Consider the following 19,436-nt stretch of genomic DNA (forward strand, 5'->3'; position numbering starts at 1 on the left):
ACAGATCTACTGTTCTCGACGTGACACTTTTCTTTTAGTGAGGTCAATAAGTCCTTAATGGGAGAATCGAACCGAGGTCTCGTGTATCATCCCTTATTGCTAGACTTTACCAACTAGTTGGTAATTTGGTTTTTTCCTCTAAACTTTTTCTGAGTCTCATGTGCTTCTGGCCGGGGTGATTGGACTTGGACCTGGCCCGATATTCATATGGGCCATGTTCAAGCCAATTTTTCCTTTTAGGCCCAAGCATATATATATATATGCCTTATTTTTTTAAAAATGTTAAAAAATGCATTTACAAACTGGAAACAATGACCTTTGAGGAAAAAAACTTTCCATGAACCATTTTTCTAGATGTATTACATTGCGATATAATATATACAATGCAAAGCTAATCGGACCGGGCCCAGACCAGCCACAACCAATGACCTTTGAGGAAAAAAACTTTCCGTGAACCATTTTTCTAGATGTATTACATTGTCATATAAGATATACAATGCAAAGCTAATTGGACCGGGCCAGACCACCACAACCCTAAACATGTTTCTGACCATGGCCTGTTCAACTAACCAATACCCAAACCCAATCCATGATGGGTCAGGCCGGGCCGAATCAAGCAAAAACCTGGCCCATGCTCATCCCATGACAGAACCCATACTGAAAAAAGAGAGAAGTATATGACATAGGGTCACGCTAACAGAGTGACATCCAAATACACTCAACTAAAGTGACATGTGCACAGAACCACATATCTTTTTCTTCGGGATACACAAGGAAAAAGATTTGTGGTTCTATGCACATTCCATGTCAACCGCATCAGTTTTAGCGAGTCAATTTATCATTAATCTAAAAATAATTTACTCGTGAGCATAAAGAGGTTGATGTAGGAACCCCCGGTCATCAAAAAGAGAAAAATAAAAGAGGTCGATGTAGATGTTTTCTTGGAATTTTAGTTGGAGGTCCAGAGTCATCCTATTAATGTGACCGTTGCATTAGAATCAAATCTAAATAAAAAATTATACGATTAGTATAAGAGCTAGTATGACTTATGAAGCTGAATATTAATAGCATAGTAGAGATGATGATAATTTATCTGGATGAGGGAAACAATTTAGAAAGATCAAATTAAAAGTGAATATATTTAAAAAGAAAATATAGGACTAATTTAAATGAAAAACATTTTCCTTACTAACTTGGTAAGATTTCAAATCTTACTAAGGGTAGTTGGGCCCACATGGATTGCCACCCCATAGCCTTCTAGATTTCATGGAAAAACTCCTATTCAAAAAAACAAAACAAAACAAAAACAAACAAACAAAAAAAAACTTCATCCAATGTGTTGAAAATGGACATCTACTGAATTTCCAAAACTCTTAATAATTATAATTCAAATGGTGAATTTTATTTATTTATTTTTTTAAATTCTTAAGAGTTTTGTCCTCTACAAGTCTATGGCATTGGATCATGTTTTTTTAATGACAACTTGTGAGCTCACAACCTTTAGTAAGATTTGAAATCTTATTAAATTAGTCAAGCTAGACTGACTCAATTTCAGTAGGTGATGAATTAAAAAGAAAGTCAACTAAGATGGTTTAAACAAGCTCAACGAAAGTTGATTATAATCTCAATTTGGAGGAATATGCTAGTTGAAGGTGTTAAAAGGCAAGAAAAAAGAAAAAAAAAAACACATGAATTTAGATAGTGAATGTGGATATAATTTTTTTTTTGTGTAAAGTGAAAAATATAAATTTTATGAGTATTACATCGACTTAGATTGTCAAATTGGCCTTTCGGACCTCTAACCCTACCATCTAAAAAAAATAGGTTTAGGCCTTTTTGATATTTAATATATTAATATAAATAATAATTATTATTTAAATAATAAAATGATATTTAAAATTTATTTGTATTACTTTTGAGGTAAAATGTTACTAGTTGCACACCACATTCTACCAATTGCACTCCATCACTTAAAAATTTCCATTTGCATTTCATTTGAATGATTGCACTCAAAACTAAAATAACAATACTGCACTCCTTTGTTTTTTGTTTTCGTTCTTATTCTTCTTCTTCAATCATTTTCACATAAATAATTGTTGATTCAATAATTTTTGTAAGAAACACTTGGTCATATAACAAGTATGATTACAATTTACATTAGCAAAGAAGACGAAATCATGAGAAAGTGAATAACCCTAAATCTTAATATTACCAATAATGAAATGCAATTAGTAGGTTAAAATAGATGTTATAAAAAAATATTAGTTTTTAAGGTTGGTGTGCAACCAACTACTAGTTGTGTGCAACTTGTCGGTCCCAAAAATAACAATGAGGGGGGTGGGGGAGCCTTCCAAGTTGTGGGGCCTTGGGAGATTGCGTAAGTGGCCTTATGCTTGAGCCGGCACTACATGATGTTATGAAAGTAAATGAAGCATTGAAGAGCTTGAAGATGGCAAGTATTTGGGAGAAAAATCAAGGGTTTTGGTTAATTTGACGTTGAAGATGAGGGCATTTAAGTCATTTTCTATCAATCTTTCAAAGTAGATAGAGGTCAAGGAGGCATATCATAAGTTTGAAAACATGGGTGTCTCTCAAATATTCACCAAAATGTGGACAAGATGTAGAAAAATCATAAGATACCCATCCAATGTTTGTAACCATCCACATCCAGGTTGAATTTTAATCATTAAGGTAAGGCACCCAAGTGTGACAAATGTTCTACAATGGCGAAATTATTAAAATAATTATATATTTTGTAAATGTAATATCAAATCAGTAATGTTTTTAAATATTTATAAAAATGATTATACCCAATTTTGTATTTTTTTTTAAATAAAAGAGTTGTATTTGACGGGTGGCATTCAGAGGCTCTAAAGAGAGTCAAACATTGTACCAAATATTTATTCAATGTATAGGTTAGAAGTTTCGGAATAGACTGATTTTGGGTGAGGATGATCTCCTCAAAAGTGATTTACAAACGTCAGACGGTCCACGATTATTCAACTTGTAAAGTAAGATTACAAGTTTCAGAATAAGCCAATTTTTGATTAAGATGATCTCTTCACCATAAAGATCATCCTCACAAAAAATCAGCTTATTTCGAAACTTCTAACCCTATTTTGAAAAATGTTTAACTCTCCTTAGGGCCTTTGAATGCTTCATGAACCATGAGAACACATGCTTGACCAATGGTCAAGTTGTTTGTATATACTCAAATCCCCTGGTCCAACAAAATGTGTATTTATGAGTGATTTTTTTTTTTTTTCTCACAACCCAATACCCATTTGAGTCAAATGGCACAGATGCGTGCTTGACCAATGGTCAAGTTGTTTGTACATGCTCAAATCCCACAGTTATCTATTAGTGATTTTATGCTCACAACCCAATGCCCATTTGACATATGGTGCAGATGACGTGCTTGACCAATGGTTAAGTTGTTTGTACATGCTCAAATCCCATAGTCCAAAAAGATGTGTATATATGAGTGATTTTTTAGCTCACAACCCAATACCAATTTGACGGCACAGATGACATGAGCAATAAGAGAGAAAATTCTCTCACCTGTTATGGTGAAAATATCAAATTTCTTGATTAGATCACCTTTTGGCATTTAAAAACATGATCCATTACCATAGAGTTGTAGAGGACGAATTATATGAATTATAAAAAAAAAAGTTATTTTTCACTGATGAATTTTAATTTTAAGCATGAATGCTTGATAATCGTCCATTTCAACATATTGGATCAATCTTGAATTTTTTTTTTTTTTTCGACAAAAGAAATGATCATAAGTTTTTTCATGAAATCTAGAAGGTTGTGATGTTCGATTGCCAAGATGATAATCTACGTGGGTCCCACAATCCTTTGTAAAATTTGAAATCTTAAAATAAAATTTGTGAGCAAAGGAAGTACAGATAGGGGAGAGAAATTTTCTCTTTATTGCTCATGTCATATGCACCAAATGTCAAACGGGTGCTGGGTTGTGAGCAAAAACTCACTCGTGTACATGCAAGTGCAAAGTGCGCCGGATTATATTATGACCAAAATAGATGAATGAGAGATACCATATAACCTCAAGGAGAGTCTTCTCTTTTTTCGAAGTGGAACTATCTTTTTAGGAGAAAGTTTCTTAACTGTCTCATTCTCTTTAAAATATAGGGACAATGACCACAAAGGCCTATTTTTTAAAATATGTACCAACAGTTCCTTTTAAAAACATATGGAACATGGACTCTTTAGTATCAAATTTATCAAATATTAGTCTAAAAAAGATTTTTGAAACGAAATTATCAAAATTACCCTTTCAATGATTTTTAAAGATTAAAGAAACCTATTTATTTAAGAATATTTGAGTTACTCTTATATTTTGTAATTAATGACATGTCCATTAATTATGATCATCTCTTATAAATCAATTTTCAAAAAAAAATATTTCACTTACCAAAACTAGTAATCTTTAAATCATATAGATGATGATGATTACACCAATGATGATGATGGAGATGAACATAATCATCATCAAACTAATTTGATCTATGTATATTAGATTTATTAAAATAAATAAACAATTAAAACATAAATTAAAAACTCGACTTGAATGTTCATCTAATTGACTCAACTTAAAAATTAGCAAGTCGGCACAAATGAGTCAAATAAAATTATATTGAATTTAATTTTTAATAAATAAAATATTATATATATATATATATATTGGTCAAGTTCTTTATTTGACTCTTTATTCTTTTATATCAAACACTATGTAAAATTGTTGAAAGGGAATTTTAGTTATTTTTCTTAAATAAAATTTTCAAAAGATTCTTAATAAATTAATATTTTATTAAGTGGGACTAAAATGATCTGTATTCTTTATTAGGAGACTATTTCATAAATATTCTCAATAAAGAGTCCTTTAGAGTCATTCTCCCTTAAATATAAAATACAAAAATATAAATATTTTTATTTTTTAATTGAGTCAAATAAGTATTTGTTTTTAAAAAAATAATAAATAAATATTAACTGGATCTGACTCTAAAAAAGGAGTCAGGATATAAAATCTATAAAATAAAGGTAATGTGACGGAAGTGTATGATTTTCAAGTCTAGTACATTCTACTTAAATAATACTATCTATTAATCGCCTAACTTCGATGTTAGATTATCCTTCTATTTATTATCTCATGAAAATCAAAGAAAGAAACTGTTAGACAAAGACGGGGTGGGAAGTAGTTATCTTAGTCATCTTGATCTTTGGGGTGTGGCTCTTGAACCTTATTTTTAGCTCAAATTTTTCTCCACCGACTATGGAAATATTTTGACTCTTTACCCCACGTGCTCCACAAGTCTATAAACATACAATAGATAATGATTAGAGGTATGATTTAAAATTTGTTTCATTCTATAATATTTACGTGAAAACAAATTTGATAAATTTGCGGTCAATCTCAAAATCAATTGGCATTGAGTGTCCGATGTGGGACTAAACTCAACACACCTCCGCATGTGTGGGCCGGACTGGGCCAAAGCACATTGAAATATGAATTAGGTGACGTGAAGAAGAAAAAGTCTTGTTCTGATGGCATGTAGAAGAAATAGTTTATTCTTAGATAATTAATATATGAACTCTAATAGGGTATTTATAGAGATTACATCAACGAAAATATGAAAATATTTTAATATAAATATTTTAATTTATTAATATTTCTTAATGTAGAATATCCTAATTGATATTGTTATATAGATATTGTTATATATATGTATATTATTTTCTATCACTACCTTCCTTTAGTTGTGAGATACATTGATAATGATACAATATTTCTCATGTATCATATTCTCTTATACCCTCATGCAATTGCATGGTCTTTTGAAAAATAATATGCAATTGATTTCTCTGAATAATTTCTCTTGATCTCATTAAGTGACATACTATTATATCACCCAAAATCCAATTGTGCTTCTTGGTGATCACTGCATATTTATAATGTTCATCAATGTTGCATTCCATTTTTTTTTAATTTGTCGAAGACGATGATTTTCGAGATTAGGTCTATTATAATCTTTCCCAAAAATATAAAAATTAGGATTGTGACATTTAAATGAAAGAACTCTCATTGAAGAGATTTGAAATAAGAAAAAAATTGAGATCGTAAAAGATGAATAGATAGACGTGAGAGATTTATAAGGATAAAAAAGGAGATGTGGTTTTATTGAAGAAAACTAGAATAATAATAATAAAGTTTTAAAAAAAATGATTTTGGTTTGGCGATGTAGGTGGCATCATCATCGAAGAACGGCACACTAAGATCGATGTGCTTAGAGGAACTTGAACTTTGATATAATGATAAATTTATGGGTCCAACTCAAAATCAATTGACAATAAATTAATGAAGAGATCAAGGAGTTTATAAGGAGAGAGACAAGAAATGAGTGTCCGATGTGAGACTAAACTCAACAAAATCCCTTCAATATGTTAGATCATAACCTTAAGAGATGTCATGTTGGCCGTGATTGCTTTATTAAAAGGCAAAATCGCAAATCATTTGGCCCAGATTATTGCAAGAAATCCCAAACAATTACTAGATACCAAATTGCCAAGCAAAATAAGGGCAAAAACATGTCCCTTCAATACAATATTTTAAGTAGTGTGTCCAGATTTTTAGACTAAATCTGATGAATCTTCAGTTTGTTGAAGTGCCAGAAAAATAAATTTGGGTAGTTTCGGAAAAATGATACATATTTTTAAATTTTTGTAATAATCCAAATGGAGCCAGTCAAATTAAATTAAGCTCTGACTGCAATCAAACCAATTTAACACATTTCCGATCCAATTATATACTCAATTATTTTTTACCACATCGATGCATCAAATATAGATATCTATGTTGCCTAAGGGAAGGGTTTCTCATCATTTGCTCATCAAAGCATTATCTTGTAAGTGTGATTGTGTGTCTTTCCTCCCATGAAATATTTTGATCCCCAATCAAGGTCGAACAGAGATTGGCTGTTAGGAAATTTAGGTGCTAAGCTGATGAATCAATGGCATTGTGCCACGTGTATTGAAAAAGCAACAGTGATTGGATATTGGAGAAAAAAATTCGAGAGAAAGTTTCGGAGGAGTTTAAGTGCTTGAATTTTACTGCTTTTTTAGTACACATGGTGCCATGCCATTCGTTCTTCAGCTTTGCACATAAATTTCAAAACAACAAATCTCTGATCATCAAGATCATTAGCCAAAAAAAATTAGCAAAGGTTCGACCAGGCCCTTGAGCTCAAGTATGACATAATCAACAATGTGGCTTCTTTGAGTTGTTCCTTAAACCATAATTAAGGCCAAACTAGCAGCCTTTAGTGCTGAAAAATAGAGAAATTTTGAAAATGTTCTAATAATTTTAATTTTGAAAAGGAATATTATTGGAATCTTTAAAATAAAAAAATTCTCTCGTTAGTTATGTATTTAAAAAAGAGTTCTGATAATATGACTCGGATGGCATACTCAAATGACTCCATGACGTGGACAAGTTTGGGAATCGTAGATTTGTATGCCTTGGGATACACAATTCCCTCGGGATATACGGTTCCCTCAGGATACACTATTTTTTGGGAAAGTGCAATCGTGTATCCAAAGATGATCAGATCTAAAGTACCCAAACTTGTCGCGTCATGTAATCATTTGAATATGCCACTTGACGAGTAATATGATCACGACTCTTTAAAAAATAGTCAAACAAAAGAGATCGGTGGTTGTTGTATCATTAGAATGTAATTACTAACGACTCAATTTGCATTTGTGATTCATACCAAAAGGGGGCAAAAAACATTTAAAGAAAGCACTGACTTCAACATGCCACATGCCTCAAAGACTGGTTCTTTTTCTTTTCTTTTCTCTAGTCTCATTGCTTTCATTCTAATATTCTGAAAAGAAGAGTATCTCAGTTCAACAATACATGTATTATTGGATTCAAGAGGATTTGAAAATTGAACATTAAGCTCAAACTTGATTGACTTGATGAAAATTGTGAATATCCATCGGTTTTTTCTCAATGAACTGCTTAGAGCAACTTCAATGCAAATAGGCATAATTTGTAGGTATTTTATTATTGGGAGTCATTTTACTTGTTCAAGGGGTTTGCACTCTAACTATATTAGTCAAAACAACTCTCCACAAAATTAACTACGTAAAACATTCCACAATTGCCATTGTTTTTTATTGCCAACAGATAGAGAGAAAATTTTACTCTCTTCCTTTCTCTCTCCTACTTTCTCCTTCCAAAATATTTCAAAGTAGAGAGTCCCAGTTTAAGTGTGTTGGAGTGCTTTTAGAATACTTTTGACTTAGTAAAATGATAGTTGGGGGAGGATACAGAGCTCGAGCCCAAGTGTGTTGAAGTTGCTCTTATACACGAAACAAAGCCACTTAAATATCTCAAATTCAAAGGGTTGAAAAGGGAACTTGTTGTAGTATGTGGCTCATATTAAGTAGATCACGTATACAGAGAAAGCAGACTGATGCTAAGAGTGAATCGGAGCGGAACGACTAGGGTTTACTATAAATTCATATTATTAAAATTTTCTAATACCTATTGTAGGGTTAGAATTTATTATAAATTCATATGATATTACCCTAATTTGACATATAGTGAAAATTTAGCTCTTCGCTCTTGTGGATGTAGGCACACCGTCAAATCACGTTAAATATGTGTATTCTTGTATTTTAATTGTTTTTCTCTTTTCTGTACTATTCATCATAATTGTTGTACGTAGCACAATAGAATTGATATTGGAATATGATGTCTTATTACATTTTATGGGCTAGCAATCTGATTGGGACTATATGCCTTATTAGAGTAGAGTAGGGCTTTTGAAAAATAGTGAAGAAATGACTTCAAAAATCATATTTTTTAAATTATGAATGGCAAGATCACTCGGCATAAAATGCGGACAATTTGAATCCCATATTTTAAAACATTATCTTTACAAAGACTTTTATAAGTATTATTTGAAAAAGAGTGGTGCTGGGGTGACATAGGATTTACTGTGATTCACACAATTCTGATGTGGACATGCATATATAATCATAGATGATTTTTACTCATATCGCGAGGAAATACATCTGTGGTTATGTGCACATCCCACGTTAGACTTGTGAGAATCGCAGTAAATACTTTGTGTCATTTCAACATTTGAAAAATGCTTAAAATACCTTTTTTAAAGCTTTGAAGGACACACACCCCTCCACGTTTTCTGATCAAATACCCACATGTTTTAACATTGATGACATGTTCCTTGACCTCGTTCTTCTCTTATGAATAATGATTTTTTGACTCCCCTCTCTGACATGCACCCCCCTACACCCCTATCATTGAATCGTAGATCATTTGTCTTCAAATATGTAAAATTATAAATCTTTTTCTTATTTATCCTTAGACAAATGATCTATGATTTTGTGATGAGGGCGTATGTCTGAGGGGACAATCAAATTATCACGACTCTTTACTAAAAGCACCAACTTTGGCTAAGAGAACTCATATTCATATGATATCATTTAAGAATTAAAGCACATATTGGGGTGTTCTTAGTAAAAGTTGATGTGGCATAGAATATCTTAAGAAAAAAAATCTCGATGCCCATCCAATGGTTGAAATAATCCATTCAGGTTGAGTTTTAATCTTCCAGGTAGTACCGATTTTTGACAAAGCTTCTACAGCCACTAAACCTACCTGCAACCATCCGTATTTCTTTGGACTTTAGATCTAGTTTTTGGTCAACAAAAGTCAACAGCTATTTTTCTTCACTTGCACTTCCAGACACGCCAATTCATGGAAATCTTGTGAACAAAAATGAAACATATTTTATCTCCAAATTCTTAGATCTGTAATTTAAGAATCATTAGTGCTAAAACCCATCAATGGGTCTCCTTTATTTTCTTATTTTCTTCTCCAATTTACTCTGTGTTTTCTCTCAAGATATCTCCATTCCTGCCCACACCATAACTCCATCTCAATCTCTCACTGATGGGCAAACCTTAGTTTCCAAAGATGGAACCTTTGAACTTGGCTTCTTCAGTCCCACTAATTCGAAAAACCGTTACATAGGAATCTGGTACAAGAAAATCCCAATTCAAACAGTAGTTTGGGTTGCTAATAGAGACTCCCCACTTAATGATTCATCAGGAATTCTCATGATAGGCTTAAAGGGTAATCTTGTTCTTCTCAATCAGACTAGAACCATTATATGGTCATCGAATTCATCGAAAAAAGCACAGAATCCAGTTGTAGAGCTCTTAGAATCTGGAAATCTAGTCTTGATAGACAAAAATGATGGAAAATTTTCAGAAATCTATCTATGGGAAAGCTTCAATTATCCTTCAGATACTTTGTTACCTGGTATGAAACTTGGATGGAATTTGAAGACTGGGCTAAACCGATATTTATCGGCGTGGAAGAATTTTGATGACCCATCTAATGGAGATCTTACTTATGAGATTGAACTTTATAGATATCCTGGAGTAGTTATGAAGAAGAAATCGATCGAGTATTATCGAAGTGGACCATGGAATGGACTTCGATATAGTGGCGCACCCGGATTGAAGCCAAACCCGGTTTTCAGATTCAGTTTTATTAATGATGAAGATGAAGTGTATTTCATGTACGAACTTAACGACAATTCTGTGATTTCGAGGTTGGTTTTAAACGAAACCATTGATGGTGGCGCACTTCAGCGATTAACATGGGTCGATCGGAGTCGTAGTTGGGTTCTTTACGTATCGGTTCCTAGAGATCTTTGTGATCATTATAGGCTTTGTGGTGCATTTAGTACTTGTGACATGAATGATGCACCGGTTTGTCAGTGTTTGAAGGGTTTCAAGCCGAATACAACGAAGGATTGGAATGGCATGGATTGGTCTAAGGGATGTGTACATAAGACACCATTGGATTGCAGTAAGGGAGAGGGTTTTGTGAAGTTTAAAGGGTTGAAATTGCCCGATACGAAGCGTACTTGGGTGAACACAAGCATGAATCTTGACGATTGCAGGGTTGAATGTTTGAAGAATTGTTCTTGTATGGGCTTTACTAATTCGGATATTGATGGAGGTGGTACTGGTTGTGTGATTTGGTTTGGTGATCTTTTAGACATCAGACAGTTAAGCAATGCTGGACAGGATCTCTATATTCGGATGGCAGCTTCTGATTTAGGTATGTGTGCTTTCTTTTTTTAAAATTTCATCCGAAATTTAAATAATAATAAAAATTCACTCATAGGGCTATGAGACATTGATGATTAGGTCACTCTGTTAGTCTGGTTGTCTTCTCTTATCTTTTTTAACAAAATTACAAGAAGTCAAGTACTAGTTAATTTTCAATTTCACAGAATATACATGTTTAGATCAGAATAAAATTATTTTTCTCTTTCTACGTACGGATGGACCAAGTTTCGTAGACTCTCTCAAAGCAATGCCTTCTCTAATATAATTCGGGTTTTGTTTGGTTGTAACCGTCGTCGTTTTCGTGATTCTTGGAATATGCTAGGATCCCTTTCTTCAACATCATCTAATGAGTTTTTTTCCTTTTTTTTTATTTATTACTAAGCCTATTTTTAAAGAGTTCATTAACTTAGTATTGACAGATTTTAAACCCAGGTCTTTAGTATCATCACCCAAAGACTTTACCAACTAAATTAACTGACACCTGCTTATCTAATAAGTATTGCCTTCCACTAATCTTGATCCTGTAAATATAGTTTGTCTTAATATTTCTGGAGTTTTAAATTTTATTTTGTAAAGTGTAATCTGATCCTGTAAGGTCTTTGTGTACCATAATTCTTTATGAAAAATTCTCCAACTTAGTGACAAATTCTCCCTTTAATAAGTCATTAATTTGTCACAAAGTAAGGTCTTTGTGTAGCATAAATCTTTATGAACAGTTTGTCAAAATTTCATTAATCAAAACATAGATATACCGAAAACCACCAAAACATGATTACATTAACAAATTTAATGGATTCTTAGATCTACATAACAAAATTAATCACAAGTATACAATCTAGATGACAATGTTAGACCCATTGGAACAGATTGAGTCTAGTCAACCGATCCGTGACCAAGTTGGATTGGATTTCTGTCTAATGGGCCAATTAAGTCCTTATTCCCATATTCTTCCATACAATGCTAGGGTTTTGGAAACCCTAATCATCAAGGCCATAATTGGATGCGTGGACCACTAGTAGCCAATAGGAAATGGTCACCGACAGTGGTCTAGCATTCCATCTATCAATGGAGGTCCAGTCGACGGCCAAATGGTCTGGGTTTAAAGCCCACCTTCACCTACTGATTACTAGCCACTAACCCTTTTGCCGTTTTTTTTTTTAAATATATATTTTTTCAAAGTATTTGGAGGAAAAAAATCAAAGTTTTATGACTTTATCAAAAGAGTCGTGATAAAGTGACTAAAAATACATACTCAACAGACGTGGCATGTACACAGAATCATAGATTTTTTCCTCGAGATACACAAGGAAAAATATATGGTTCTACGTCAATTGAGAATATTTAAATATCTTTTTAGGAATTGGTTTAGCGTTATTCTTATCAAAATTACGTGGAGTAATGGATAAGAAATAATTACTACCCCCATAACATCTAAAATAAACAATAATTGCACACAAGGAAAGAATAACACAAAGCTTATTTTATTTAAACCCCAAACGTATTGCTATCTAAAATCCATAGAAATCTTAAAATTTAATCATTATTCTTAGAAACCCTAAAACATAAAAAAATAAGTCAACCACCATGGTCTAGAGCATTGGAGTTCTGATACCACATTGTTGGATTTATTGATTTAACTATAAAAATAAAATAACTTCCATCAAGCCATGATGATTAGATTCGTTGTTATTTTCTATTCTTGGATGTATGGATCACAAGCAATATTGATATTTCATTCCATTGCTGCTAGTTGTCTTCCTTATTTTTTATTCCTAGAATACAGAGAGAGAGAGATCATTTACTCTGAACTACACCAAATGCAGAGATGATCATATTCTTTTATTTGCATATATTGAGATTGAATATTTTTGGAGTGACCACAAGTTTGTACCTCATATTGAACATCCTAACGTGATGTGAAAGTGTATAGGAACACTCTGACGATGAAAGTGTATCGTTCCTATACACTTTCACGTCAGGATGTGCGATGTGAGACAGAAACTTGAGGTCACTCAGCATATCTTCTTTTTTTCTTTTTTTTTCTAAGGTCCCATCCACCTTAGAATGGTCTTTCCATGTGTCTTGTCCATCTAAATTTGAATAGACTTGAAGATATTCTATCATTGTCACCATGCTCAAGGGTACTCATTTAATGTCATGTGTACACTTGATGAAGATTCACATTTTTTAACCTTTCGAAAAGGATATTTTACGGTATTAAACTATTTCTTCTCGTAAAGGTAAAGAAAAAGCAGGACACACAAACCATGGAAATTGGTTGAAGTCTTGAGCAATTAATACACGTAACCTCAAAATGGTACACCCAATAACTATGGGTAGTTCGAAATTAATACAAGTGATGATCCTTCGAAGAACATACAGGAATTTAGGGCCCATTGCATGTGTTTTATACATCCTAGAAGATTAGAGAAAAGGACTCCAGATCCAACGTATAGTACACTCCACCAATTTTGGGCCCACCAACTTAAACACACATAAAATCATGTAGGCCCATTTAGTTAGCATCAGGCTCGGACTTGAGAGCTAAGCTTGTTGGGTAGTTTGATATCTTTTATTACAATTTCATCTTTAATAAGTTCGTCTCGGGCAGATATGGCTAGAATTTTGATAGTGTTGTATATATATATATATATTTTGATAACTAGGTATTCCTGTAGACAGTGGACCGGGTCCATATATGGGCTTTGCCCATCCATAGACCATGGTCTTGTCCAAGGACTAGTTCTAGGGCATGTGCAACCCCCACAAATCACATGCACCAGGTAAGTGAGGATGCGCCCTTGTGGGTGGTCCCAAAGGAATTAATGCTCATACCAGGTATCAAACTCATGACCTATGGGCAATAATTGCTTATCGGTATGAAATTGCCATTGAGCCTACCCCTCGGGGTTGTGTTGCTTCATGTTGTTTGCATAAAAGTGTGGAATTGTTTAATCAGAATGTTTGGGGAGGGTGAGATCCTTATTTTTATTTCTTAAAATAAGGAAAGAGATCTTTGAATCTCCACGAGACCTAATGCATAGATCAATGGAACCACAAGACCTAATGCAACTCAATATATTGATCATGGAAGCATACTCATCATCTAGTGATTTTTTTTTTCTTTTTTTGACTGGTAAGCCTATTTTTAAAGAGTTCATTAACTCGGTGTTGGTGGGATTTGAACCCAAATCTCTTGTATCATCACTCAAAGACTTTATCAATTAAGCTAGCTGACACCCGCTTATCTAATGAGTATTGCCTTCCACTAATCTAGATATAGTTGTTTTTCTTTAAATGAACACTTTCTGTAACATAATTATTTATGAATAGTTTGTCAAAAGTCCATTAATCAAAACATAGATATACCGAAAACTATCAAAACATGATTACATTAACAAATTTAATGGATTCTTAGATTTACATAACAAAATTAATCACAAGTCAAGTTGATGAGTCTGATACGATCCACATGTTCTATATACAATCTAGGTGAAAGTTAGACCCATTGGAACAGATTGAGTCTAGTCAACCGATCCGTGACCAAGTTGGATTAGTTTTATGTCTAATGGGCCAATTAAGGCCCTTTTCCTGTGTTCTTCCATACAGTGCTAGGGTTTTGGAAACCCTATTCATCAAGGCCATAATTGGATGCGTGGAACACTAGCAGCCAATCGGAAATGGTCTTTGATGGTGGTCTAGCATTCCATCGATCAACGGGGGTCCAGTCGACGGCCAAATGGTCTGGGTTTAAAACCCACCTTCACCAACTGATTACTAGCCACTAACCCTTTTGCTTTTTTTCTAAAAAAAAATATTTTCAAAGTATTTGGAGGAAAAAATCAAAGTTATATGACTTTTTTCAAAAGAGTCGTGATAAACTAACTAAAAAAAACATACTCAACTGACATGGCATGTGCACAGAATCATAGATTTTTTTCCTTGAGATACACAAGAAAAAAATATATGGTCCTACGTCAATTGAGTATATTTAAATATCTTTTTAAGAGTTAGTTTATCATTATTCTTATCAAAATTACCTGGAGTAATGGATAAGAAATAATTAGTACAACCTAACATCTAAAATAAACAATAATTGCACACAAAGCTTATTTTATTTAAACCCCAAACGTATTGCTATTTAAAATCCATAGGAATCTTAAAATTTAATCTATATTCTTAGAAACCCTAAAACATAAAAAATAAGTCAACCACCATGGTCTAGAGCACTGGAGTTCTAGCTAATACCACATCGTTGGATTTATTGATGTAACTACAAAAATAAAATAACTTCCATCAAGCCATGATGATTAGATTCGATGTTGTTTTCTATTCTTGGATGTATGAATCACAAGCAGTATTGATATTTCATTCCATTTCTTGCTGGTTGTCTTCCTTATTTTTTATTCCTAGAACAGAGAGAGAGAGAGAGAGAGAGAGAGATCATTTAATCTGAGCTACACCGAATGCACGGATGATCATATTCTTTTATTTGCATATATTGAGATTAAATAATGCTTGAGTGACCTCAAGTTTGTACCTCACATCGCACATCCTGACATGAAAGTGTATACGAACCATAGATGCTTTTCATATACACTTTCACATCAGGATGTTCGATATGAGGTACAAACTTGAGGTCACTCCAGCACAACTCATTGAGGTTGAAGTGCTACTAATGAAAACTTATTTGGATATGAAGAGTACTCCATGGGTGGCCTCTCAAATACGAAGAAACAAATAATAATGATCGCCACCATCACAGCAGCTACCATGGGGATGCTTTTCTTAAGCTACTTTATTTGGAAGAAGAAGAGAAAACACAAAGGTACACGATCACTATTTCTTGTCATTATGCTTAGTATATTTATTTTACCCTTTTATCCATTCCATTGCTATAACTTATAAGTTGATAATTAGTTTCATAAAAATGGTTATTTCAATGTGAAGGAAGTAAAAAAAGGATATATATTTGTTCTTTTGAACTTTTTACAAATGTACTTCATTTGAAGTTCATAAGAATGGTTTAAGTAAATTAAATGATGAAAAAGATTTATTTTGAAAAGGGAATACACCCCTTATGCATAATATTTTAAAGACGGGTTTGGCACACTGACTTTTATTATGAACTAACTAGAGTATGTCAATGATAGTAGGCACGGGCATCTTCTCTAGGTTAAAGGGTAGAAGAGGAAAGGCAATAAAGTTAAAATGGTACTTTTTGAAAAAGAAAAAACAATTTATAAAACTGAAAGGTATTTTTGACCAAAAAAACAAAGGGATAAAAAGAAGAAAGAGCATAAAGTGGAAAAAAGTTTGAAATAGCTCTCCCACCTCAAAATTTCTGTAGAACCCTCTCCTTTGGTTTAAATGTGGCATTTCCAAGGAGGTATTTCAAATATTGATGAAAATATCAAAAACTGCACATGATGGTTCCTCCAAAAAATTTTGAATCGACTTGGCCGCTTCAAAGCTGGAGGGTTATTCTTGGGGAAAGCTGATAATTTTCCTAAAGATTTGAGTCAATTTTCAAATGTATGATTATGCATTTTTCCTAGAATTCGTTTTCCCACCTAAAGTGATATTTCAAGCTGGGACGGAAAATATTTTCCATTCCCACACCCCCAAGAAAATGATTTTCCCTCCTCCTAATGTTATCCTGTCACGAGGCCAAAAACTAAAAACCACTTAGGGGGGAATTCATTTTCCCATGACCATTTTTCCAAGGAATTCATATTCCCTTGAAAATAAATTCATTTACAACATACAGACTTAAAAGAAAAGTTTCATATTTTAATTTATTTGCAATTATTAGAAACAATGCATCACCACCAAAAGCCCTATTTTTGTCTTAAACAAGATTTGAATGTGCCATATATATTTCTAGAATATCCTTCTCACACTATACTTGAACCCAAACATGCCTGAGAAGTCTAATTACAATTCAGGATTCATTTTCTTCCTACTTTTGAGTTATAGGTTACAAGGAGAACATTGAAGACAAAGATTGCATGGATGATAGTAGAAATGATGAGCTTGAATTACCTCTCTTTGATTTGGTAACCATATCAGTTGCCACAAATAACTTTTCTGAAGAAAACAAGCTTGGAGAAGGTGGCTTTGGCCCTGTCTATAAGGTGAATTGTTGTTAGCTTAGTCACTATATATAATGCAAATGTAGGAGACATTTCTTCTTTAATATTTGAACATTAATTAATTTTGTTAATTTAATTATAATCTCTAGGGTACTCTACCAGAAAAAGAAATAGCTGTGAAGAGACTCTCGAAGAAATCTGTACAAGGCCTTGACGAGTTTAAGAACGAGGTTATATTAATCTCAAAACTTCAACATAGAAATCTTGTTAAACTGTTCGGTTGTTGCATTCAAGGTGAAGAAAAGATGCTAATCTATGAGTACATGCCCAACAGAAGCTTGGACTCATTTATTTTCGGTTCGTTCCTTGCACTTCTTGTCCAGATGAGTCAAATAATATTTTCCCACCAAGAGTCTCAAGATTGGAAAACTTTTTCTTGGGAAAAAAATTTCCATGTAAATGAACAAAACAATCATTAAACTACTAATCCCCTAAAACTAAACCATTGACTTCAAAACTGATACAGATGAAGTAAGAAGCATATTACTTGATTGGCAAAAGCGCTTCCACATCGTGGTGGGAATAGCTCGAGGACTCCTTTATCTTCATCAAGATTCGAGACTAAGAATTATTCATAGGGATCTCAAAGCAAGCAACATTTTACTCGATAGCGTGATGGACCCCAAAATATCAGATTTTGGCATGGCAAGAATGTTTGGAGGAGATCAAATTGAAGCAAATACAAACAGAGTGGTTGGAACATAGTAAGTATATATTAATATTATTACATCATGAAGATTGAAGAATCTATTATCCCCATATTTTGAGACCATTTTGATTTTTTTTTTTCTATGTCATGATGCCATGCAGTGGTTATATGTCTCCCGAGTATGCAGTTGATGGGCACTTCTCTGTAAAATCCGATGTCTTTAGCTTCGGAGTTCTAGTTTTGGAAATAGTGAGCGGCAAGAAGAATAGAGGGTTCTATCATCCTGACCATCAGCTTAACCTTCTCGGGCATGTAAGTCTGGCAAATGAAAATATTATTTCATCTTTCTCAAAGTAAATGAATAGTTGTCTCTACCCATGTTGTTAAATGGCATATGCGACTATGTGCGACCAGCAAAATTTGTTTGCATATACGATTTCGCACATCACTTAAGCCGTGGCATATATTGCAAGAAAAAAAATTGAAAAAATTATGTCATCGCATATGCTGTCGCACACAAAAATATGCCATCGCATATTGGCAGATGGCATAATTTGGGGTATATATGATTGCACGAAATTCATCATCGAGAGAAAATGAATTCCGTGGAAAATAATGAAAATATCATTTTCCTAAACAACTAATTGGAAGACCTGAAAGAATGTGAATGGAGACAATGAAAGTAGTTATCAACTCCGTCAATAACAAAAGACTTGGCCCTGGACAAATTGGAATATAGGACAAGGATTCATTTAGTCAGCCCCAAATCTTTGGGATGAAGCCCTATTGGTGGTGATGGAATGGGAAAACATTTTCCCATCTAAGGAGAACTCGTCCTTGAAAAAAAAAAAAATAGTATTCTAGGAACGATATGCAATCATAAACTTGAAATTCACATTTTTAGGAGTCTTTAACTTTAATTTTTTTAGACTTGGATACTTTGGAGTGAAGACAAGGCCATGGAATTGGTGGACGAATGGATGGGCGACTCATGTTATAGGCCTGAAGTGTTAAGATGCATTCATGTGGGTCTTTTGTGCGTTCAACAACGTATAGAAGACAGACCAACTATGTCAACTGTTCTTTTGATGTTGAGTAGTGAAAGTGTGGTGCTGCCCCAACCTCAACAACCAGGTTTTTTCACTGAAAGGAGTTCCACTAAAGCGAATCCAAATTTAAGTGATCAAGAATCTCACGCTTCGAGTGATATAACTGTTACGTTGTTGGAGGGTCGGTAAATGCTTGTTTTGGGCTACAAATAGCAGTTGTACAAGATGATTATGATCTGAATTAGGCCATCCACAAATGTATATATCTTAACTGAATGTTTCTACTAGGGAAGATAAGCTTTTAATTCTGAAACAACTTACACCTTTGTATTAATCCCGAAAACCTACGACTCGTGATAATAAAGCTTGTAACTTATGAAA

General features: G+C 33.4%; 1 protein-coding gene across 1 annotated transcript; it reads left to right on the plus strand.

Moving 5' to 3' along the window:
* Positions 1-9,738: 9,738 nt before the first annotated feature.
* On the plus strand, positions 9,739-19,436 carry LOC147390347 (G-type lectin S-receptor-like serine/threonine-protein kinase At4g27290). The gene is made up of 7 exons (XM_086417356.1): positions 9,739-11,191; positions 15,905-16,030; positions 17,182-17,339; positions 17,447-17,654; positions 17,824-18,061; positions 18,168-18,318; positions 18,936-19,436. The coding sequence occupies exons 1-7, from the start codon at positions 9,904-9,906 to the stop codon at positions 19,242-19,244; spliced, it is 2,478 nt and encodes an 825-aa protein (XP_086273482.1). The 5' UTR covers positions 9,739-9,903; the 3' UTR covers positions 19,245-19,436.

The sequence above is a fragment of the Akebia trifoliata genome, chromosome 11 (genome assembly GCF_017979445.1).
Source record: "Akebia trifoliata isolate Shusen 1 chromosome 11, ASM1797944v1, whole genome shotgun sequence".
Lineage (NCBI taxonomy): Eukaryota > Viridiplantae > Streptophyta > Magnoliopsida > Ranunculales > Lardizabalaceae > Akebia > Akebia trifoliata.

Bases quoted from the DNA above. Each gene is read 5' to 3' on its own strand.
- LOC147390347 (XM_086417356.1), top strand. From the start codon at position 9,904: ATGGGTCTCCTTTATTTTCTTATTTTCTTCTCCAATTTACTCTGTGTT. The intron at 17,655-17,823 runs GTTCGTTCCTTG...AAACTGATACAG, and splicing joins CTTGGACTCATTTATTTTCG to ATGAAGTAAGAAGCATATTA. The intron at 18,062-18,167 runs GTAAGTATATAT...GATGCCATGCAG, and splicing joins AACAGAGTGGTTGGAACATA to TGGTTATATGTCTCCCGAGT.